Consider the following 22,644-nt stretch of genomic DNA (forward strand, 5'->3'; position numbering starts at 1 on the left):
TTGCATGGTGAAGGATGGAGAATCGAGAAGTGCAAAGCTTGTAAGAACAATCAATGGGATCATTGAAGCTTTGGAGTTCATCAATGGACATCTAGACTGTAACGTGGTGAGTTCTCTTGATCCGACTATTTTCTTGTTTCTTTCTTCTTGCTTGACAGGCTACGGATAACTATTCATGGCTAGCCAAGTGAGTATGATTATATGGTAGGAGAGCTTTCGGGGTGAGAGACTACAAGAAAACTCAGCTTGAGAGGGTGCATGATGTTTATCCATGGTCATCATTGAACATTAGACCAACTATCTAACAAAATGGTACTTCCGATCATGTCCAAGTTTCTTGGAGAATGACCCTGTCAACATGCTCTTTCGTCTCTAACTACCACTTATCAAGAACATCATATGATAGTAGCAAGAACATTGAACCAACTATCTAACATGATAATAATTCCAATCGTGGCCAAGTTTCCTAGAAAAACCCTCTCAATATGCTCAAGAACATCATGCGATATCAAGTGATAAGGTGGATGGAAAAGCATCCCTTAACTCCCTAGTCCATCTCCATGCATGTTTCTAGTAATTATTATCCATAATGGACATTGCATGTCCTAGAAAAAGGATACCCTTGGCCAAGGTTGTTTGTGCTTTCTCTAAGAGTATCACACGAAAACTCTCATGGAGGAGTGCTTGGCCACTTACTTTTATTGAGATGGCAAACTCAACAAGTGTGGACATTGATGATGGACCGCCTGGCTAGATGGGTCTGCACATTTACACTTAGCACGTCGGTGGTCATTATGATCCTCACATGGCCTAGCTTACCACTTATTATATTTAGTTTGTTGCGCCTACCTACAACTGGCATAGTTCCAAAACGATTAGTATAATTAGATATGCATTGTTTGACTTAGTAGGCCACTTTTCTTTATGTTGCATCTTATATGTACTTTATGTGCATTGTATTGTGTGTGAAAGAAGAAGAAGAAACTAGCAAGGAAATGTTTTGGCCTCTATCTCTATTCTTGTATTCTTGAGTAAGCTTCCTCTTATGTATATGATGAGAGTTTGGTGCTGGTGTGCATATCGGTCGCTGTATGCTCACGTAGTGAATCCCGAAAGGTCCCCAAGAACAATGAACTCTACTTTTTGCACAAATTACAATGTAAAAAGCATGAACGACAAGAGCAAGAGACCAATTGGGTTCAATCTCCCCCCATGCCTTGTGTGAGCGCTTCACAAAGCATGTATTTTATGTATATTTCTTCTTCATGCTCAATAATAGCCCAATTTACAAAAATATATCAAGCTTTTAGCTTTTGAGTTTTCTTTTACAAAAATAGGAATAAAGCTCATGGACGGTGCCCAAAGAGTCTGGCACGCCCAATACAATGTCCAAATAGAAATAACATAACCGTGCGCATAGGCGCATACAAAATAATAATAAATAATCGATGCCTCAATAGACATAACAAAATATAGGCGTGGCGCCTATCAAAATATAATCCATAGGTCGAATACTCACTAAACTCCAATGCTTTCCTCCACCACTGCTGCTATCTCTACACATCAACTGAAGCATTCACAATCGTTAGTAAAATAATACAATTAAACTGACAAAAGTGAATACCTAGCAGTCTTCAGCTACATAAATAAATCAACTGGTTAGAAATAAATCCTAACCTTAATTTATTACGAGTGCGCACTCTAAACTCATAAATGTTTATTAATTTAATATGCATTTTGCGAAATCACCCGCTATGGAATCACCCATGTACACACTAAATTAATGAAACGCCCGAAAAGGACAGGCGTCCCCATCAACTTCTCGCACAAAGAATCCACTTTGTGTATGAGCCCCGGTCATCAAAGTTTACGGAATCCACCGTAAAACCTCACGGAATCCACCGTGAAATATGCCTCCTGGCATCATATCCCTGGGGTGGGATAGCAATTGACCTCAATTGCTATTAGCTCAATGTGGAGCTAACAGAGTGGGGAAAGCATTTAAGTCTCTAGCGTGCATCCATTGTGCTTCCTCTACAGGATGGTTCTTAAATTTAACTAGATATCTAGAATACCTTCGGCCAGTTCTAGTGGTCATAAAGTCAGTGTCTATGATAGCTTTTGGTTCAAGTATTTCAGTCTCTTCCTCTAATAAAGGTGGATTTTCATAAACAGGGTGTACAGGTAATTGGCCTCTAAATGGTCTCAATAAACTAATGTGAAATGTATTGTGAATTTTTCAATGAGATGGTAATTCTAACTTGAATGCATTATCATTAATTTTATGAATGATTCTAAATGGTCCATAGAATCTGGGAGCTAATTTGACAACTGGATGTCTATCTACACTTTGCAGTCTACGTTTTTCTATTCTCAGCCAAACATAATCATCAACTTTGAAATTCATGGCTTGTCTTTTCTTGTTGGCTTGTTTGGTATATGATTGCTGGGCTTTAGCAATCATATCTTTAACTTCATCAAATATACTGTTATGCATACTAGCAATATCATCAGCACTCTGAATTCTATTAGACAAAGATGCAACAGGTGTAGATAATCTATATCCATAAATGACTTCAAACGGTGCTTTCTTTGTAGATGTGTGCGGTGTATTGTTATATGCAAACTTTAATAAATGCAAATGAGTGTCCCATGTCTGAGGTTTAGAGATAGTATATGCACGTAAAAGATCTAGAATGGTGCTGTTTGTGGCTTCTGTTTGTCCATTAGTTTCTGGATGAAATGTAGATGAGAAATCAATCTTTGTGCCTAGGTTAGCAAATAGAGTAATCCAAAAGTTGTTACAAAATCTAGAATCACGATCTGAAATAATAACTTTTGGCAATCCATGGTTAGTAAAAACGGTTTTCAAAAACAATTGTGCTGCTTGTGATGCTATTAAAGTTTTCTTACATGGAATGAAATATGCTTGTTTACTAAATCTATCTACAACTGTCCAGATCATATCATGGTTAGATTTAGTATTTGGTAAACCAGTAATGAAATCCATAGAAATTTGTTCCCATGGAATAGACAAAGGCCTAAGTAATCCATACTGTTTACCATGATGTCTTTTAATTCTTTGACAAATCAAACATTCAGAAACAAAGTTAGATACATCAGCATCCATATGTGGCCAATAAAAATCTTCAGTTAACATACGTAATGTAGATATGATACCTCTATGACCTTGATATGGGGGACAATGAATTTCATTCAAAACAAAATATCGAAATGGAATGGTAACACACAATCTATTTTCATAAAACATAAATCCATCATTATATGACAATGAATCAACAGGAATGAAATTATTTTGAACTAATTTATTCCAATCAGAATGAAAAGTAATATCCTAGTGATATGTATCTTTCATAGCGATCAAAGAATCAAAAAATATGACAGAAATATTATGAATGGCAGGTCTTCTACTCAATGCATCAGCCACTACATTTTCTTTTCCAAGTTGGTATTGAATGATAGGATGAAAACTTTGAATAAAGAAAGCCCATTTGATATGATGGTCAGAGATTTGAGGTTGGCTAAGTAAATGTCTAATACTTTGATGATCTGTCTTTATCATAAATTCTGAACCCATTAAGTAGTGTTTCCACTATCTTAATGCTTGTACAAGTGCTAATAGTTCTTTGTCATATGTGGAATATTTCAGCTCAGAAGGTTTCAGCTTACAACTAGAATATGCTATAGGATGATTGTATTACATAAGTATGGCTCCTATTCCTGATCCACTAGCATCGGTCACTACTAGAAAGAATGGTCTATTAAAGTCATGCAACTGTAAAACAGGGGCATTGGTTAATGCATGTTTCAATAAGTCAAAGGAATTCTGTTGATTTTCGGTCCATTGATAAACTATTCCTTTCTTCAGAAGTTTGGTTAATGGTAAAGCAAGTAATGAAAAATTACGTACAAACTTCCTATAGAAACTAGCAAGACCAAGGAATGAGCGTAACTCATGCATGTTTTTAGGAACAGGCCAATTCAATATTGCATCAATTTTCTTAGGATCAACTTTAATTCCATCAAATGATACAATATGACCTAAATACTCAATTTCTGTTTTAAAGAATTCACTCTTTTTAGGATTTGCATACAGTTGATTTTCTTTCAATAACTGAAAAACCAATGACAAATGCTCATAATGTTCTTTCTCATTTTGACTAAACACCAAAATATCATCAAAGAAAACAATTACACAATACTGATATTTCAAAAAAATACGGTTCATCATTCTACTAAAGGTAGCAGGTGCATTAGTCAATCCGAATGGCATGACCAAAAATTCGTAATGACCAAACTGTGTTCTGAATGCAGTCTTGAATATGTCAGACTTATCTAGTCTCACCTGATGATAACCAGACTTAAGGTCAATTTTACTAAATATAGAAGATCCTTGCAGTTTGTCCATAAGGTCATCAACTCTAGAAATAGAATACATATTCTTTACAGCGATCTTATTTAAAGCTCGATAGTCAATACACATACGATAGGTATTATTCTTTTTCTTGACTAACAATACAGGTGCACCGAATGGAGAACTGCTAGGTCGAATTAAACCTCTATTCAGTAATTCTTCAACTTGACTCTGGATTTCTTTTTGCTCTATCTGGTTATGCCTGTATGGTGCTTTGCAAGGTGGTTGTGTGCCAAGGATCAAATCTATCTTATGGTCTTCTGGACGTGAAGGAGGTAAACCTGGTGGTAGGTCTTCTGCAAAACAGTCCTTAAAATATGCAAGAAATTCTTTATGCCTAGGGTGCATATGACTTTCCTTTACTTGCAATTCATTCACCCAAATGAGATAGGATTTACTACTCTTGCAAAGGCACGTTTAGCTTGAGTATGCGAAAGCAGTGGAAAAACATTAGATGCATGCATACCATATAATATAATAGATTTTCCTTGAAAATTAATATTCATTGTGTGTGTAGAATAATCTATATCTGGATTATGCTGCTGTCGCCAAGGCATACCTAAAATAATGTCACTCGACTGTAATGGAACAACTAAGAAATTTCTTCTTTCAGTGTATGAACCAATTTGAATCTCTAAGTCTTGCACTTCCTGTGTACCATTATACCTGGTGCCTAAAAATGCAGCTTTTATGCGATAATGCGTAGGTACAGTCTGTAATTTCAATTCCTTTACCAATTTTGCTGAAATAAAATCATGAGTACTACCGTCATCATGCAAAATAGTCTTTTCCTTTCTATGCACCAAACATTTCATAGTCAATAAAGAATGTGGAGTAGACATACCTAGTAAAGTATCGGAAGTAGTAGTAGTGTCGTCCTCATCTTCAGTAAAATCAGGCATATCCTCATGTTCGTCTTCGTCCATGGCTCCAAGATAGTTGATATGAGCTAGTGGTTTCTTTGAATGACAATTTGCTGGTAGATGTCCAGGCTGGTGGCATTTATAGCATACTATTTGCTTGGCTTTAGCTACATTATTTGCAATGGCAGGAAGTCAAGGTACATTAGGATTTGGCTGTGGAATAGGCTTAGGGTTTTGATTGAGATTGGATGGTAATGCAGGTGGTTTTGCCCAATTTTTGCGAAAAGATGATGAAGAGAAACGACCTGGATTAAATCTTCTAAAATTGGAATTGAATTGTTTAGATCCATAATTACCTTTGGCTTGGAATTGCTGTGGTCGTCTGTCTCTACCGCGTAGCTTATCTTCAGTGTCGTGAGCTAGTGAAATGGTGTCTTCAAGAGTAGCAGGCTTGAACATGTTAACTTCAGCGTAGTAATGTCCAAGGAGTCCAGACATATACTTCCACTTATGTGTCGTCTCTGGTACATCTTCAAGCATGCGTAGCTGGAGGAGTGCATTCCAAAAACGCTCTGTATATTGAGGTATAGGCTCACGATCCTATTGTTGGAGTAGATGCCATTGCTTGATAGCTTTCTCATGAAATTGCGGTGGAAGGAAATTCTGCATGAACTTCTTCTTGAAATCTTCCCAAGTAGCAGGACAATCTATGCTCTTGCATACTACAGACCACCAAAGTGATGCTCTGTCTACCAAATGATTAGTAACACACTTGATTTTATCTTTTTCTGCATAGGTTTCCTCATGGAAATAGTCATCAAACTGACTAATGAATGCTAGAATAGTCTTTCCTTCTCGTATGCCATTGAAAGTACGAAATTTGAAACTTCGTTTACTTATCTTTGATTCCTTGTGAATGGTTTGAGCTTCAAGGGTGGCGTCGATGGTACGTCGAATCATATCTTCAGCTTGAGGTTCTTCTTTATCAGTAGACACTCTTTGTAATTTTGCCAATTGCGCTTGCAATGCTTGCCTAGCCCTTCGTTCTTCTTCCAATTGCATCATGATTAAGTCCAGTTTTTGCTCCATCGTAGACTCAAGTAAGTCGTCTTCAGCCATAAGATCATCCATATGTGGTTCCGTCATCCTGCAAAACTCAAAAGACCTTTCTCACTCAAAATTAAGTTAGCGGGATGAGCGTAGCTCAAATTCGGGGTTACAAGGCTTTTGTGTTTTTGGGTATTTCTTTCTCAATCTTCAGAAAATCTGTAATTTTTCCTTCTTCGTATGCCGAAAATGCTTCAGCAACCTGCGTATGGGTAGAATACCTTTCAACGAACAATTTTGCAGTTCGGAGTTTCTGCACACGAACAGCCCTTCTAGGAGTTTTGAGCACAAGTCAGTTCTGACTCCAGTTGACTAGTCTGACTTGCAGAGTTGCAGACTTATGTGACTTGCAGAGTTGCAGACTTGCAGAACTTAGCCGACTTAGTGAACTTGCAGAACTTGATCACAGATTACTTGCAGAACTTGATTTCTGAGGTGTGGGACCTGGAGTTGTTGACCAGAGGTGACTTGTCTTACTTGATTAAAGCTTAATGGATTAAGCTTAATTGCTTAAGCTTTGGAGAGGGGGGGCTTCAGAAAAACGGCGCAGATTCTTGGGGGGGGAGGGGGGGCCGTTTTTTTCGCCGCCCAAAAAATTCGAAGGCCCCTCTGAGACCTCAATGATGATTTTGAATATTATAAGCTTCTTTTAAAGCTTATGAAGCTTTAGGATTAAACTTTTCAAAAGATAAGATATAGAGTTTCTCACTGTTTACCCACGACTTGTTGATGGAGATGGAGTGGTCCTCCGCCTGTACAGCCCGATCCTTCGCGATCTGATAACAGAAACAGGGGTTCTTGATCGCCAGAAGTCTGTCTGTATCGACGGTTCACGACGAGATTGACCGTAGAGCCCGATCGTTCCAGGAGCTCCGCCTTCGCACGAGATGGGTAGCGATTGGAAGCTCTTGATCTCAGCTCCGCTCTGATACCACTGGTGCGCAGATCGGTCACTGTATGCTCACGTAGTGAATCCGAAAGGTCCCCAAGAACAATGAACTCTACTTTTTGCACAAATTACAATGTAAAAAGCATGAACGACAAGAGCAAGAGACCAATTGGGTTCAATCTCCCCCCATGCCTTGTATAAGCGCTTCACAAAGCATGTATTTTATGTATATTTCTTCTTCATGCTCAATAATAGCCCAATTTACAAAAATATATCAAGCTTTTAGCTTTTGAGTTTTCTTTTACAAAAATAGGAATAAAGCTAATGGACGGTGCCCAAAGAGTCTGGCACGCCCAATACAATGTCCAAATAGAAATAACATAACCGTGCGTATAGGCGCATACAAAATAATAATAAATAATCGATGCCTCAATAGACATAACAAAATATAGGCGTGGCGCCTATCAAAATATAATCCATAGGTCGAATACTCACTAAACTCCAATGCTTTCCTCCACCACTGCTGTTATCTCTACACATCAACTGAAGCATTCACAATCGTTAGTAAAATAATACAATTAAACCGACAAAAGTGAATACCTAGCAGTCTTCAGCTACATAAATAAATCAACTGGTTAGAAATAAATCCTAACCTTAATTTATTACGAGTGCGCACTCTAAACTCATAAACGTTTATTAATTTAATATGCATTTTGCGGAATCACCTGCTATGGAATCACCCATGTACACACTAAATTAATGAAACGCCCGAAAAGGACAGGCGTCCCCATCAACTTCTCGCACAAAGAATCCACTTTGTGTATGAGCCCCGGTCATCAAAGTTTACGGAATCCACCATAAAACCTCACGGAATCCACCGTGGCACGGAATCCACCGTGAAATATGCCTCCTGGCATCAGGTGTAACAACTCAAGCAAGTCCTCCCACCACATGATTCTTGATATGATATTAGAGCAGCGCCATTAAGAGAGACTAGTTTTGAAGGCTGAAGTGAAGGAGAAGAAGCAAGGATTCAAGCAAGCAAGCAACGGGTGAGAAACTCTCCCATTCTTCCACTCTTAATCTTGGTGGATAGTGCCTGTGAGGCACTAAAAGTGAGGCAAGGTGAAAAATCTCAAATTTTCACGAGATTTGGTGTGCAAGCAAAGCACTATATATTCTATAGATAAACTCTTTAGGGCTTTTCGCAGATTTCTTTGTCATCTGAGTTTGTTTCAGGCCCAATTTTAGATCTATAAGATTGCAAACAACAATTTTAGGGTATATTATGATTTTGATCATATCGATTGAAAGCGGATGCACATGTTACAGATTTCAAATCTGTAAATTTTTAGGTATTTGCTAGGAACCAAACATATTGCAGATTACATATACTCTTAAGCAATCAATGAAAAAGATTGCTTGGTGTATTATTGTGTACTTCTTGTAAAAGGTTGCAAAAGACTTGCTTGATGTTTTCTATCTTTTTTGTGATAATGGTAGAGAACAGTGGAAATCCCATCATTGAGAAGCTAGATAAGAACAACTACCCTTTGTGGAAGTTCCACGTGACGAACTTCCTTATTAGAAAGGGCCTTTATGAGTTCATTTCAGGTGAAGAAGAGGGCCTTAGTTAGAAAGGGCCTTTATGAATTCATTTTAAATGAAGAAAAGGAGCCACAGTTGAGTATCCCTATGATTGTAGATGAATTAAAGGCATGGAAAGAATGGAATGCAAAGGACAAAAAGGTGATGTATTAGCCTATCTGTAGTCATTAATAATACTATGTTGGGACATATCAAGAATGTAAAAACTTCACATGCAACTTGGATAATTTTTTAGACTATGTTTTCAGTCAATACAAAGGCACGGAAGATTCAACTCAAGCAAGAGTTGAATACTTTGAAGAAAGGAACAATGTCTATCAAATAAGTATGTTTTGAAGGTGAGGAGCATTGTAGATGCTTTGGCAGCGATTAATGCAATGCCTAATGATCATGATTTGGTTTCATCTACTTTGGGTGGTCTTAATAATGATAAGGCTTGGAAATCATTGGTTACTTCTATATATGTATGAAAGCCATTTTCAGATATTTTGATGAGTTGGTCTCTCTCATGATTACCGAAGATATCAATATACAAGGTGACTCATCTAAAAGAATGATGAACAATTCCAAGAATTTTACTCAAGTTCAAGAAGGGGACATGGAAGATCCTCTTATTGTGGCAAAATAGGCCATATTGCAGCCCATTGTTATGCTAAGAAGGATTATATCCACAGTGGTAAATTGCAACAAAAGGAAACTATGCATCGTCTTCAGGACAGAATGAAGACAACAATAAATGTATGTTTGTTATGCAGCATAATATGAATGTTGTTATAGAAAATGGGACACATGACGCTGTATGGTATGTCGATTCAGGCGCATCTAATCATATGACCAATCATGCTAAATGGTTTGGAGACATGGAGGACGACTTGAAAATTCCATGCTATGTGCAAACAGGTGATGATTCATGCCACCCAATTTCACACATTGTAAAGGTTCTCTTGTCCTTGCATGATGGCCCGACAAAGATTTTATCAGATGTATTACATGTGCCATCAATCACAAAGAATTTTGTATATGTTGGCCAAACGGTAGATCAAGGGTTGCAGGTTTCATTTAATGCAAAAGATTGTTCTATAGAAGACTTTAATGATAAGTGTAGGTTGGTCGCAAAAGGAGGTAGAATTGGCCACATGTTCACTTTAGATGTTGGAATTTTTGTAATGAATGCTCTTATGTATGCTAAAGAAAAATGAACGGTTGCAGACATTGAAATATGGCATAAATGTATTGGACATGCAAATGTGCAAAGGTTGAAATTAATGCAATCCAAAGGATTGTTTACAGGGTTGCCTACTTTTAGAGTTGCAGAATTTCATAGTGTGTGAAGCCTGTTAGTTTGGTAAACATGCAAGACAAACTTTTTCACATGACAGAGATGTGAGCAGAAATATACTTAATGTTGTGCATACAGATGTTTGGGGGCCTACACAAAATGTATCTCTTGGTGGCAACAAAATAGGCCTATTGCAAAAGAAAAAATAGGCCTATTGCAAAAGTTGCATGAGCATTGATGGTGGCTGAAAAGAATATGCCAAAACATTTTTTGTCTAAATTTGTACATACTACTATCTATACTATGAACAGAACTTCCACAGTTGTAGTTCATGGGATGGCCCCTAAAGAATGCTTTACATGCAAGAAGCTTAATGTGTCACACTTGAAAGTGTTTGGTTGTATTGCGTATGTTCATATGCCAAATGAGCTGTGAAAGAAGCTTGATCCAAAGGTTGGAAAATGTATTTTTATTGGATACTCTTTAGAGCAAAAAGGGTATTGTTGTTATAACCCTGTCACACATGAGTTCAGAGTGAGCAAGGATGTTATTTTTTATGAGGTGAGAAATTGGTATACATATAGTGGTGATGCATTAGATAATGATACATCTACTAGTCATTTGGGATTTTATGGAGATTATAGTGATTCAGAGAGTTTGGACGATGAGCTTGGTATTCATTAAGTCAAGATACCTGGTATATAGAGAGCACATGGTAATTCAAAGGCTCCATTAACTAATCCAGTGATATGCGGATCTAGTAGGGTTAGATACCCTGTTAAAAGATTTGGTTTTGAAGGTTATGCAGCTCATCATTATGCTTATATGGTAAAGATAGTTGAGGATGTTGAGCCCACTTATGAAAATGTAACATGATTTAATCTTTAATATTTGGTTCAATTCTAATAAACATCTAATGCATGTGTAATGAATGGATGGTAAAATACACAAGTAATTTAATATACAATGATAATTTCATAGTTTCTACACTTTACAAACATACACAAGTACATATGTATATACATACATTATGTAAGTTATTAGACATATGTGTGTACAAACTTTGAACATAATGCAATTCAAGGCCTAGCAATGTGCAAACAAAATGATAAAATAAAATGAAACTTACAAGCAATAAGCATGATATTGAAACACATATTTTAAACTAATGACTAATAGATGTTGGTGAACCAATTTGTCAAGGTTTTCATGCCTTTTCATCTCCTGCCTATGAGCCTTAGTCTGAGTCAGGCGATGACTTTAGGAGCTCTAACCTGTCTATCACTGGTTTTGATGGAGGAGGTAGCTCATTCTAGAGCACTTAGTTTATTGCATTTCAGTGCATTTTCTTCTCAAATCGGGATTTTATGTGCATTTTCAGAGGCAATTTCTACATTCTTCAACTGCCTCACCTTCCATGAATTGTTCACCCTTTCTGAGTTTTTTTTTAACATTTCTAGCATTTTTACCAAAATTAAATACTGATCGAACCAGCATTAAATGCTGGTCAGCCATATTTTTTGCCCCAAATTTTAGGTCAACTATTTTTTGGGATTTTTGGCTATTTCTAGCCATTTTCCACTTGGCAATCAGTTAGATCATCTTCCTTGACCGCTATACACTCTGACTCTATCATCTTCCTCCATCTTCGGTGCTGCCACCATCATCAGCTTGATCTGGTGCCCTCATTGACAATGTGGGCTGTGTGCAAGGAAGGACTGATCAACCCTCCTTTTATATTCAGCATTTGTTCCTTATTCAATGTGTAGGTTTCTCTCTCTCTTCCTTTGTTTTTGAGTTTCTTCTTCCGTTGTGCACTCTCACATGGTATTAGAGCATGGTATCTAAGAGTGACACAAAGTTCATGAGGCCATCCACATCTATGTTTATTGAAAACTTGAGCTCCCAATAGCTGGTGACTGCATTTGATGCTTAGGCGTCATCATTTGGAGCCTACTAAGTGAAGGCGACTCTCTGTTGGCCAGGTGACTACCTTCTGCAGTCAAACACAATCTTTCAGGAGCAAGTGACAGCATTCACATCAATGCTTTGGTGCTTTTGCATCCTTTGTGAGTAGTCGATAGTATTTTCTCCCTCAGATGGCAGACCTTCTACATCGAGATCTATGTATCATGTAGCCGATTCCTCTTGTCTCGAGGTGGGTCCATAGCCAAACGTAACTTTTTGTGAGTGTCTTGCAGATATATACAAAGATGTTTTATCACCAATTCTTTGCTGGCTCAAAGGATGAGGTCTTTGTTCCTTCCTCTAAGAGACGGAGAGATTTTTGTGCTAGTTCATGCGACGATCGGAGGTCACCTAGCCCGTTTGTACAAAATCCCTCTTCTCCCCATTCTCTCCATGTTTCACAGAAGGCTCGTTTTGATGGCCTTCATATGCCACCTTCCATGGCACTCTCTATACAAGTGCCCATACTCTCTTCTTTGCTCAAAGAAGACCGGCTTGATGGTTCCAACCACTCGCTTTGGTCGTGTAAGGTGGAGTGTATCCTTGATATCTTCAATCTCTGGGAGTTTGTCACCCACCCTATTCCCTATCCACTGGAAGATCCCATCGTTGGATCATCGATGGATCACGCAGCCTTATGGGATCGGCTCAACTCAAGAGCTCGGTCTTTCCTCTTTATGAGCTTACAAGATTTTGTCCTAGTGCATGTGCGCAAGTTGCAGAAAGTAGCAGAAGTGTGGACAAAGCTTGCTTCTTTGTACCATCAAAAGACATTTTCCCATTAGCAGCAACGAGAAGAAATTATGGATGCTCGATGTTGATGATTCTTCTTCCATTATGGATCATATCAACAAGTTGGAAGACATGAGGGATGAGCTTACATCCCTTTGTAGGATGATTTCTTCAAAGGATATTGCCATGATTCTTTTGACTCAACTCCCATCTCCCCAATTTGATGTCTTCTATATCAGCCTTCTTACATTGAGAACCCATGAGAAGCTTCTATGGGAGGAGCTTTCCCCGCTTGTTTTGGAGGATGATGAACGCGCCAAAGAGGTAGCTAGTGGATCCACCTCCACCAAAGCTTTTTTTGCAAGTTCAGGGGGGGACGTAGAAGAAAGGGAAGTCACAGGCTAAAAGATAGAATAATTCTTCAGGTTTTGACTCCGACTCGAAGAAGCCTAAATGCCCATACTGTGCAAAGTGGACACATCCAGAGGAGAAATGTTGGAAGAAGTACAGTCACCTTCATCTAGGAGCGAAGGATGGAGCTAAAACATCCGAGCCTTCTACCTCTACTCTAGTGATTACTCATGAGTCAATGTTCCTGCATATTGTTGACTTGGAGAAGCCTTCTTCAGTGCAGTTGCCTCATCTTCTGAGAAGGCTTGGCTGGTTGATAGTGGAGCTTCTAGTCATATGACTCCACGATGTGATTTGTTACAGGATCTATGCCCTTCTGAGGGTTCAGTCACTATTGGTGGCATTATTTCAGTACCTATTTGTGGTGTTGGCACTTTGCCTTTATTTCCCGACCACAAGTTGAGCTTCCTTTCACAAGCTCTTTATGTTTCGGACTTGGGTTTTTCACTCCTCTCAATTTATGGCCTTACAAGGCTTGGTACCCAAGTTGTCTTCACCAAGCAGGCTCTTTGTATTGAGGATTCTTCTACAAGGGCTATTATCACAATGGTTGGCAGGAGAGTGCTTTACATGCTCCATTCCCCTTCTCTTATACGGGATCCTCCAAGGCAATTGTCTATTGCTACACTCGTTCCCACTTGTGCACCCTCTTTTCCACAGGTTCCTTCCCATCCCCCACCCTCTCCTCTAGTGGTTCCCACGTACCCCCCATCCCTTTCAGAGGGGGACAATCTCGATGATGTGGTTGTGGATTTTCTAGCCCCTATTGTTTTAGAGGAGGCTTCCCAGGATCGCGAGGAGCTTCTTCATCAGCAATCTTTATCTACGGACTTCATTGACATTGGCATTCCTCTTACCACCCCAGGATCTGTTTCTCCCTTGGCTTTCCATCACATCCAAGATCTGAGAGGGGGTGTTAGCAGTCATCTTTGTCATGCCTTGTCATCTCCTACCTGTGACCCTCAGTCTAAGTCAAACGAGGACTTTAGGAGCTCTGACCTGTCTATCACTTGTTTTGATGGAGGAGGTAGCTTATTCTAGAGCACTCAGTTTGTTCCATTTTAGTGCATTTTCTCCTCCAGTTGGGATTTTATGTGCTTTTCCTGGGGCAATTTCTACATTCTTCAACCTGCCTCACCTACCAAACCTTTTCCACCCTTTTTGGGATTTTTCTAAGCATTTTTACCAGCATTAAATGTTGGTCAGTCATATTTTTTGCCCCAAATTATAGGTCATCCAGTTTTTGGGATTTTTTGCTATTTATAGCCATTTCCCACTTGATTGTCAATTAGATTATCATCTTCCCTCCTTCCTGGGCCAATGCACACTCCGACTCCGTCATCTTCCTCCATCTTCAGTGCTATCATCGTCATTAGCCTAATCTGGCACCCTCAGTGACGCTGTGGGCTACATGCAAGGACAAATGAGTCCTCTTATATTCAGCATTTGTTCCTTGTTTAGTGCAGGTTTCTTTTCTTCTTCTCTTGCAGATTGTCTCTTTCTTCCTCTGTGTTCGAGTTCCTTCTTCCGTTGTGCACTCTCACATAAACAACAACCAAAGCATGAACTAACATTGCCGAAGCTTGGATATTGACCTAATAAAAAAGATATTGCACACATGTTAATGTTACTATATGAAACCCAATGATTCATCTCTAGGATAAGTGCAACCCATAAAGGGACTAATTACCTAAGACATAAAACACTTTAATCCATTTCTCTTTGAAAACAAAAACCAATTCTAGCAAACACTCAAGGATATACCTCTTGCTCACAATCGAACAAGCAGCTTGATCTTGTCCATCATATAGTTTGGTTCTTTGTTTCTAAGTATCTATATACTAAGAATTGAATCTGACTCATGGAAAGATTATCAATACCATCCACTCAATGCATGTGATGCTCTCAAGGTTATCTCATAAGATAGTTCTTCATCCAACAAAGGATGCACTTCCCAAGGGACTCACCCAACAACTAGAGAAATGACAAATGTGGCTAGGCTCCTCCATTTACAAAAAGAAAAATTTCCCTAGTAGACCCATTAGGCAATTCCAAATTGAAATAGCTCAATGGGATAATCAAAATAGTCAATTTTACCTTATTAACATTAATTGTAATGTTATTAATGCAAATTCTAAAAGTTAATCATGTGTTATTATGACATGATCACAAAGCTATAATCACATCATCATGATCCCTAAGCACTAGGCTCGTGACTTGATCTTTTGATACCATGCGAGATAGAGATATGTGGTAAAAGTAAACAAAGCAACTAATAAACACACAATGAATTGAACAAAAAGGCAAGAACAAGAGAACTCGAAGAATGAAAAATGGGCAATGGAATCCATACGAGTAGGTCACTTGGCCACAAAAAAGGCATGAAATGTAGGTTGACCGGTCAAGAAATGGCCCACCTAGTGAGGAAATGCACCCAAAGTTGGCCACTCCAACATCCTTGCAACTACCCATACTTCCCATTTCTACAATGCTAACAACTCTATGGTTTAAAATACAACTATAAGGACTCTCTAGTAGATTACATGAACAAAATGAAGAACATTATGACATAATTAGATTGCAATGAAGCAAACATACCAGAAAAGAATGTTATTGCCATCCTCATAGTGAGCCTTACTCGAAATTATAACTTTACGTGACACACATTAGCAATCACTTTGAAACATTGTGTCACAACTTTAGTTCTCAAAGAAAAGGAGCTAAAGGAAACTACTTCAACCATGTGAAGCAAAAGATAAGGATGCAATCTTCCTATCCAATAAAACTTCATTGTTGAGATTCCAAGGGTGGTTAGAGTCAATTAGGCCTAGGGATCTATTAGCAAAGTGACAACCTTGGAGATAAAGCATGGTTCACTACTAATGTGACCTAAAGAGTCCTAGTTCGATGAGAATATTATAAAGGAAGGGATTGGGAGTGATCTAAGATAAAATCCAACTAGATTAGGGGTGCATAAACCTAGGGTTATTTGATGCTTACATTGTTATACATGATGCCTATTTAAGAGGCCCAAACTTAATGAATAGTTGTGTGATTTGCATTAATATCATGCTTATCCTCTCATAATTAAAGAGCATCACTCACACCATAAAGACAATAGTAAATCATACAAGCAAGGGATTGTTGAGCCATCAAATTCCGTACTATGGTGTTGTGATTATTTATTATATTGTAACTCGTCTTAATCCATTATTGGACTAATCTTGTGTCCAAAATAATGTTGGATATCACAAAAAATGGTCTCTCAAACTATAAAAATAAGATGAAAGTCACATTGTAAATTTGACGAGTGCTTCCACATGTGGATAGGTTGACCCATCTTTCTTCACTATGCAAGGCTACTTATAAAGACACTCACCACGTGACATCAAAAAAGAGAAGTGAACTCCTTATATGTTATCAATCAAGGAACAAAGATGGAAAAAGTTCTGATACTTGCTAGGTTATTTGCACAAGCACAACTCTATGTCATTTCTGCTTGTGGAACTCCCATTGGGAAAACCTCTAAGAGGTCACATAAAACACTATTTTGTCAACCATTCTTCTCCTCACTACCCTTATTGGATTGTTGAATATAAAGAAATAATTGATATCTTGTGGCCTAGGTTGTTGGGAATGAAGTACAATTTTGGAAGTAATTTCTTATCTTTTGGTAAAAAAAGTCATAACATCAACCAGCTTATGGGTCTAATACTCTTATGTATTTCACACGTTACGTACACCAATAGTGATATGGGAAGTCTCACGTGACCAGAATGTCTGTGCCACTAGTGGGTGTGTGGACTCCTGTTATAAGTGGGGACTGAGTACGACAACCTAGATAGATATATGAAACTATGGTTGCATGGACAACAGATTTCCAACCAACACACACAATGCCTGTACCAATTGGGCTCCCACTCACAGGGGATTTGACACTCATGTACTCCTTTACAAGGCGAGTGTGATGTAATTTATGCTGCACTAATGTCTTTACACACAACAAATGTGACCATCACGAGGTCTGACAGCCTATGTGAAGGATGCAGCACATTGGAGGTTCTAGCAAGGGTGAACAAGGCCGAAGCACCAATTATCAGCACAATTTCCAGGGAGAGATGCTTCACCTAAGGCTCAGTTCAGATGGAGGCAGGAGCAATACAAATCATGACCACACTTCCGCCTCTTTTGTGTGAACAGGGAAGCCGAATGCAGCACATGCTACAGGAAGGTGTGAGGGGTCCAGAGGAAAGAGGGACATCCCAACCACTTGAGGCATGACATGTCAAAGCACAACCCTTTGATATATATCTACCACCACTCATCTGAACCCAGCCTAAGCTGCTGTGTTTGACTCTATTGCTCAGAGATGTAGCTTTAATTCTGTTTAAGGACTGGTCTACTTTTGTCATTTTCAAACGCTCCAGTATGTCAATGAGTTAGAATCCTCGTGTTTATCACAGTGAATAGTACTTCACTACATGCCCTGCTGCAAACATAGTTCACATCAGGCCAAAGTGATTTTTATTTTGAACACACCCTTCATAGTGTACATTCATCAGACGTTAAAAAACTTGCTGATTTTGCCTCATCCAACATCAACGATGGATGATGCTTAGGTGTTCTGGTAATGGCCCCTCTTACCCTACCGTCATTTCCAAGTGCTTCTACCAAGCTCAAGAAATGTAGATGCCGCCAATGGGACTGTAGCCCAAGTGATTCGTGCATGTGGGTGTGCACATGGGTGCATTAGTTCAAACCATGGATACATCCATTGGGGCATTATTTCAAAGTTCATGTCTTCTCTGCACACATACACACAGAGAATTGATCCTTTACCAGCTCCACAGTCCGAGTCCTCCTGGAACTCGCATATAACTTTATATCCTGCGAGCCCCCGGGCCCCAATACTATAATGGAGAAGATGTATGAAGCACTCCTTTTAACAAAATTGAACGCATAATTGCCTAAGGAAAAGCTTATAACTAGCCTCTCTCTCCAGAGCTTCCTGTCCTTGATCTAATGATACAAAAATGCTTTCAAACTTTCCCATGTCTTGTGAGGTGTCATGCCTGCCATCTTATTCAACATGGCTCAGATTCTTGCCTGGTACCTAGATTACTGTTGTGTGTACAATGATACCATGGACTTCAAAGAAGACTTGATAAAAGAATACATTGTAGGCAATGCTCAGAGGTGAACCTTAGAAATGCAACCTTCTGAATACTTACAATACAAAGAAGGAACTGTCAAGTTACAAAGTAAGTTTGGCTGAAACTATACATCTGGCCCCAAAACACTTAAACACTTTGGCTGCTGTCACCCTTTACCCTGAGGAAAAGGTCCTCTAGACAGTCTTCGTTTCGAAGACAACCTGGTATGACATACATTGTTTTCTTTGCTGTCAGCATGAATGTTAGCCATCTGTTTCAATTGATTGCTAGAGTACACCCTAACCACTCTCACTATTAGTAGTTTCTTGGTCCTCCTGATCACTCCTACAAGTTCCATTATCTATCTCTTCTATCTCCTGTTCTTCTAAGTGTGTTTCACTTAGCTGATCACTGAAACACTCATGCTGCTTGGCCTGTACTCCTTGGTCCACATCCAAGTGTAATGAGAAAAACTCACACTCTTCGTACAACCTAAAGCACTGGGGTTCTTGCAATTTATCTTCCACTGCCACTTGAGATACTGAGGCAAGCTTGATGCACTCTTGATATCTGAAGCACTGCATCAAATGATCGTTGGTCATCCCTGCTGCTTGCATGAAAGAATATATGATGGTAGGTCCAACAAACCGGAATCCTCTCCTTACTAAGTCTTTGCTAATGCTCTCTGATTTTGATGTCTTCACGGGCACCTGCTTCGGATAGCGGTAACTGTTAATCATGGGCTTGTGATTTACAAAGCCCCAGAAGTACTTGTCCAAGGAGCCATGCTCCTGTATTATCTGTAGAACAAAGAAAATTTTCACTCAGAAGTTCCCTTGTGAGAGTGGTGACATGAAATCCATGCCTTTCCATACATGTGCCTTCTTCAATATGCTGCAAGTTTATCCTTCTTCAGAAGCCGTCAAAAAAAAGGACTCACCTCTAAAATCTGATGGGCATTCTCCACAACACCTCGAATTTTCCCTCCAGGAAGTAGAAGGGTTTGATCTGCTTCCAGCGATTGGATATGCTTCTCAGTGAATGAAGCAACTGCCAGAGGATCAAAGCCACAAAATGCAGACCTGATGGGAGAGGACATGACCCATAATCAAGTCACATTATATCTGATACCAGCAAGTTGGAAAGCTCTGCTCCTTTGAGCAAGTCATGAAAATTACCTGTAGCTATCCCTTTTGTGCAGAATGGTAGACCAACTAAGCTCCACTTGGGCACCCGCTAGAACCAAGAGCTCAAATAGCAACCTGAAAGCACATAGAGCAGCAAGTTTCAAAAGGGGGAATAAAACATCACTGGGATTGAAACTGAATTGAATTTCGCCTCATGACACCCTTGGTTTATAAGGCGACATTTCATTTGATTTGACCTAATCCTCTATCACTGAGTTATTCATTAAACTGGTCGTTAGAGCTTCCTCCATAGTTCCATGAATTGGAATCGACAATCAAAGGGGCATGAAAGATAACCCACCTGTCGTCATGGACAGGAACACCCCATTCGTCATCATGGTATGCAACGTGCAAGGGATCTGTAGGTACACCAGAAGGGTACAAAACGATCATTGATCACAAATCCATAGCTATAACCCAGAATCTTCTTGCTTCACCTCATTTGGAGCAAGAACCAATATTCAGCACGCAATTGCCCACTTGATTAAGAAACTGGCTCAGGAATCAGCTCTAATTCCAAACAGATGCTTCAGATGCAATTGGCCAAATTAGCTCGGAAATCAGCATTAAGTAACAAATGCTTCAAAATGCAACTAGCCAGTTGATAAAGAAATTCGATCAGAAATTAGCTCTAATCCCCTAACATGAACGGATCTCAAATTCATGAATGTGAATGTGAGGACGCTGCTGGCAAATCAGTATAAGTTTTGTGTGTCTGCATAATCTATGGAAAGAAAGAAACAACCCTTACCGCTCTGTGGTGTGATGAATTTGCATCTTTTAGGCTCAGCTGGGACTGGTGGCACGGAAGTAACGTCAGGGGCAACCCTGCTGGCTTTACCCTGCTTTCTGCCGTACTCTGCAACCTTCAGCTTCCTTTGAGCACTGGCCACAGTAGCAGCTGCTTTCTTGGCTGCCACAATGTGGGCAAGAGAAGTCTCATCCAGGCTCAGACTGCCCAACTTGTTAACATTCTTGGAGGCTGCCGCCACAGCAGGCTTGCCGGCAGACTTAGGGTTAAAACTGCTGCCATGGCCGCCACCTCTGTGGAACACCTCCGAGGATGATCTGGTCAAGCTTGCACTGCGCCGCGCAGGAGGTGTAATTGTCTTGATGTGTGACTTGGGGGATGGATCGGGATGGGAAGGAGGGTCAGAGTCAGCTTGGGAACATGGCTTCTGAGTTGGGGCAAGGGCGGCGGAAGAGATGCCAGTGGGCTTGCGAGGGGCCGGGAGCTTGAATGAAGCATTGGGCTTCAGGACAGGGCTTCTTGCTTGGGGGCTGGGGGCAATTCTTGGGGTGGAAGGCTGTGAATTGGGTGGGGAGATCTTGGGCAGTAGAGGAGGTACAAGAGGGGGAGAAATTAATGGCTTGTTGACAGGGGAAGGAGGGGGTTTTGTGGCCTTCCTAGCGCCTGCTCTGTCATCTCCACCTTGCTGAGGAGCCACATTGCCTGCTGGTCTCAACACAGGCCGCTCAGTAGACATCATGAGTATAATACACACAATTGCACAGACCTCTGTCTCTCGCTCTTTTATCAAATCTCTATTCTTCTCGTAACAAAGAGAGTTGTAATTTTCTGTGCTGCTTGCGCAGACAAGACGACCACCAAATGCAAGTTACAAGTCCCTCTCTTCCTAATGACAATGCTCTAAAAGGCTACAAAAGAGAGCGCCTCGAGAAACTGCCTGTCTATGAGGTCAATCTCGGACCCTAGGATACTTCTATCTGTGTGTGTGTGTGTATAGCTTCAGTTAACCCCTAAATTTTTAGTCGATGGCACTTCTCAACAGATCAACACGCGCCATCACACACACGCGCTCTCTCTCTCTCTCTCTCTCTCTCTCTCTCTCAGGAGTCAGTGGAGCCTATTTACCAAGCCACATGCATTCCCTCGGGTACCCTTGATGATGATGACTCAAAGGTTGGCCTTGGGTCTTGGCCCTTGATCAACAACAAACCTACAAAAGCTTAATTGTGTGCAGGCGGTACAAAGATGCACTGCTGTCAGAAAGACAAGAGGAGGTTAAATGACAAGACGCCAGAACATGGGGAGTGATGAGCGATGGTTTGTAACTTTGGAAACGAGAGACTCGAGAGAGAGAGGATAGGCAAGGTCAGGGGAAGGACACTTATACCGGGGTTGGAGGGGGGAGGGGGGGGAGGGGAATAAAGGGGAGGGACAGGTAGATATGAGAGGCCCGAAGGGAAAAAGAGATGAGAGGGTGTGTGAGGGTGGGGGCAAGAGCAGATGAGATTGTGAGGAGGGATGAGAAGCCTGTAGGAAGAGGGCGGGCAAAAGTACCTACCTATCTGCACTCTGTGCGTGTATGTATGTGTGTGTGCCCCGCTCCCGAGTCCCCTCCCTCCTCTCCTTTCGTTTGGGGAGGGGGCACCCTTTCTTTCTCTTTAGCACATGCTGCAGGACCTGCACATGCTCGTGCAACCAAAGTGCAGTTGAGTGCGCTCTGGGCTGGGGAGCTGTCACACACCACAATTACAAAAGCTACCCATATATTAATCATACTCATCATCATCGCTCAAGTGAACGCAGGCAACTTGTAAGTGAAATACGATAAGGGTTTGTTCACCCACTACCACGTAAGAGTACATAGATACTAATCATGAACCGTAGAGGAGCAAATAGAAGAAGGGCAAGGGTGAAGCCCAAAACTGCTAGGGTAAGAAGAGGGTCAATGTGTGAGGCCCTATGTTGTGGGCATTAGCACGCCCAATCTCTAACGACCCCAAGTTGTGAGCCTCAACAAGGTGCAAACCGCAACGTTTTATTGCGTGATTAAGTATGATGGGTAAGTGGGTAGAGTGGTGCCATACCCATCACTATTATTTAAGGCTAGTGTTGAAAGTGAAATGAATATGTAATGGATCTTTCTTAAGAAAAATTAGAAGGCTAAATTTCTTTAGCATATTTTCATGGTATTACTCATCTCATTATAGTCATCTATAATGGAAGCACATGCTAGATTGGGAAATTTGCATGCACTAAGATCA

General features: G+C 40.1%; 1 protein-coding gene across 1 annotated transcript; it reads right to left on the bottom strand.

Moving 5' to 3' along the window:
- Positions 1 to 18,438: 18,438 nt before the first annotated feature.
- On the bottom strand, positions 18,439 to 21,976 carry LOC148030849 (uncharacterized). The gene is made up of 5 exons (XM_087684388.1): positions 20,384 to 21,976; positions 19,934 to 19,991; positions 19,624 to 19,707; positions 19,386 to 19,527; positions 18,439 to 19,245 (listed from the first exon to the last, which is right to left on the bottom strand). Exons 1-5 carry the CDS (start codon positions 21,120 to 21,122, stop codon positions 18,745 to 18,747), a joined length of 1,524 nt encoding a protein of 507 aa, XP_087540514.1. The 5' UTR covers positions 21,123 to 21,976; the 3' UTR covers positions 18,439 to 18,744.
- Positions 21,977 to 22,644: the final 668 nt, after the last annotated feature.

This window comes from Lygodium microphyllum, chromosome 9 (genome assembly GCF_053477565.2).
Source record: "Lygodium microphyllum isolate KBCC chromosome 9, Lygodium_microphyllum_v1.1.10, whole genome shotgun sequence".
Lineage (NCBI taxonomy): Eukaryota > Viridiplantae > Streptophyta > Polypodiopsida > Schizaeales > Lygodiaceae > Lygodium > Lygodium microphyllum.

Coding starts and splice junctions, on each gene's coding strand:
- LOC148030849 (XM_087684388.1), bottom strand. CDS start 21,122: ATGATGTCTACTGAGCGGCCTGTGTTGAGACCAGCAGGCAATGTGGCT. Junction 19,992..20,383: donor ATTCATCACACCACAGAGCG/GTAAGGGTTGTT, acceptor GTGTACCTACAG/ATCCCTTGCACGTTGCATAC. Junction 19,708..19,933: donor GTTCCTGTCCATGACGACAG/GTGGGTTATCTT, acceptor ATGTGCTTTCAG/GTTGCTATTTGAGCTCTTGG.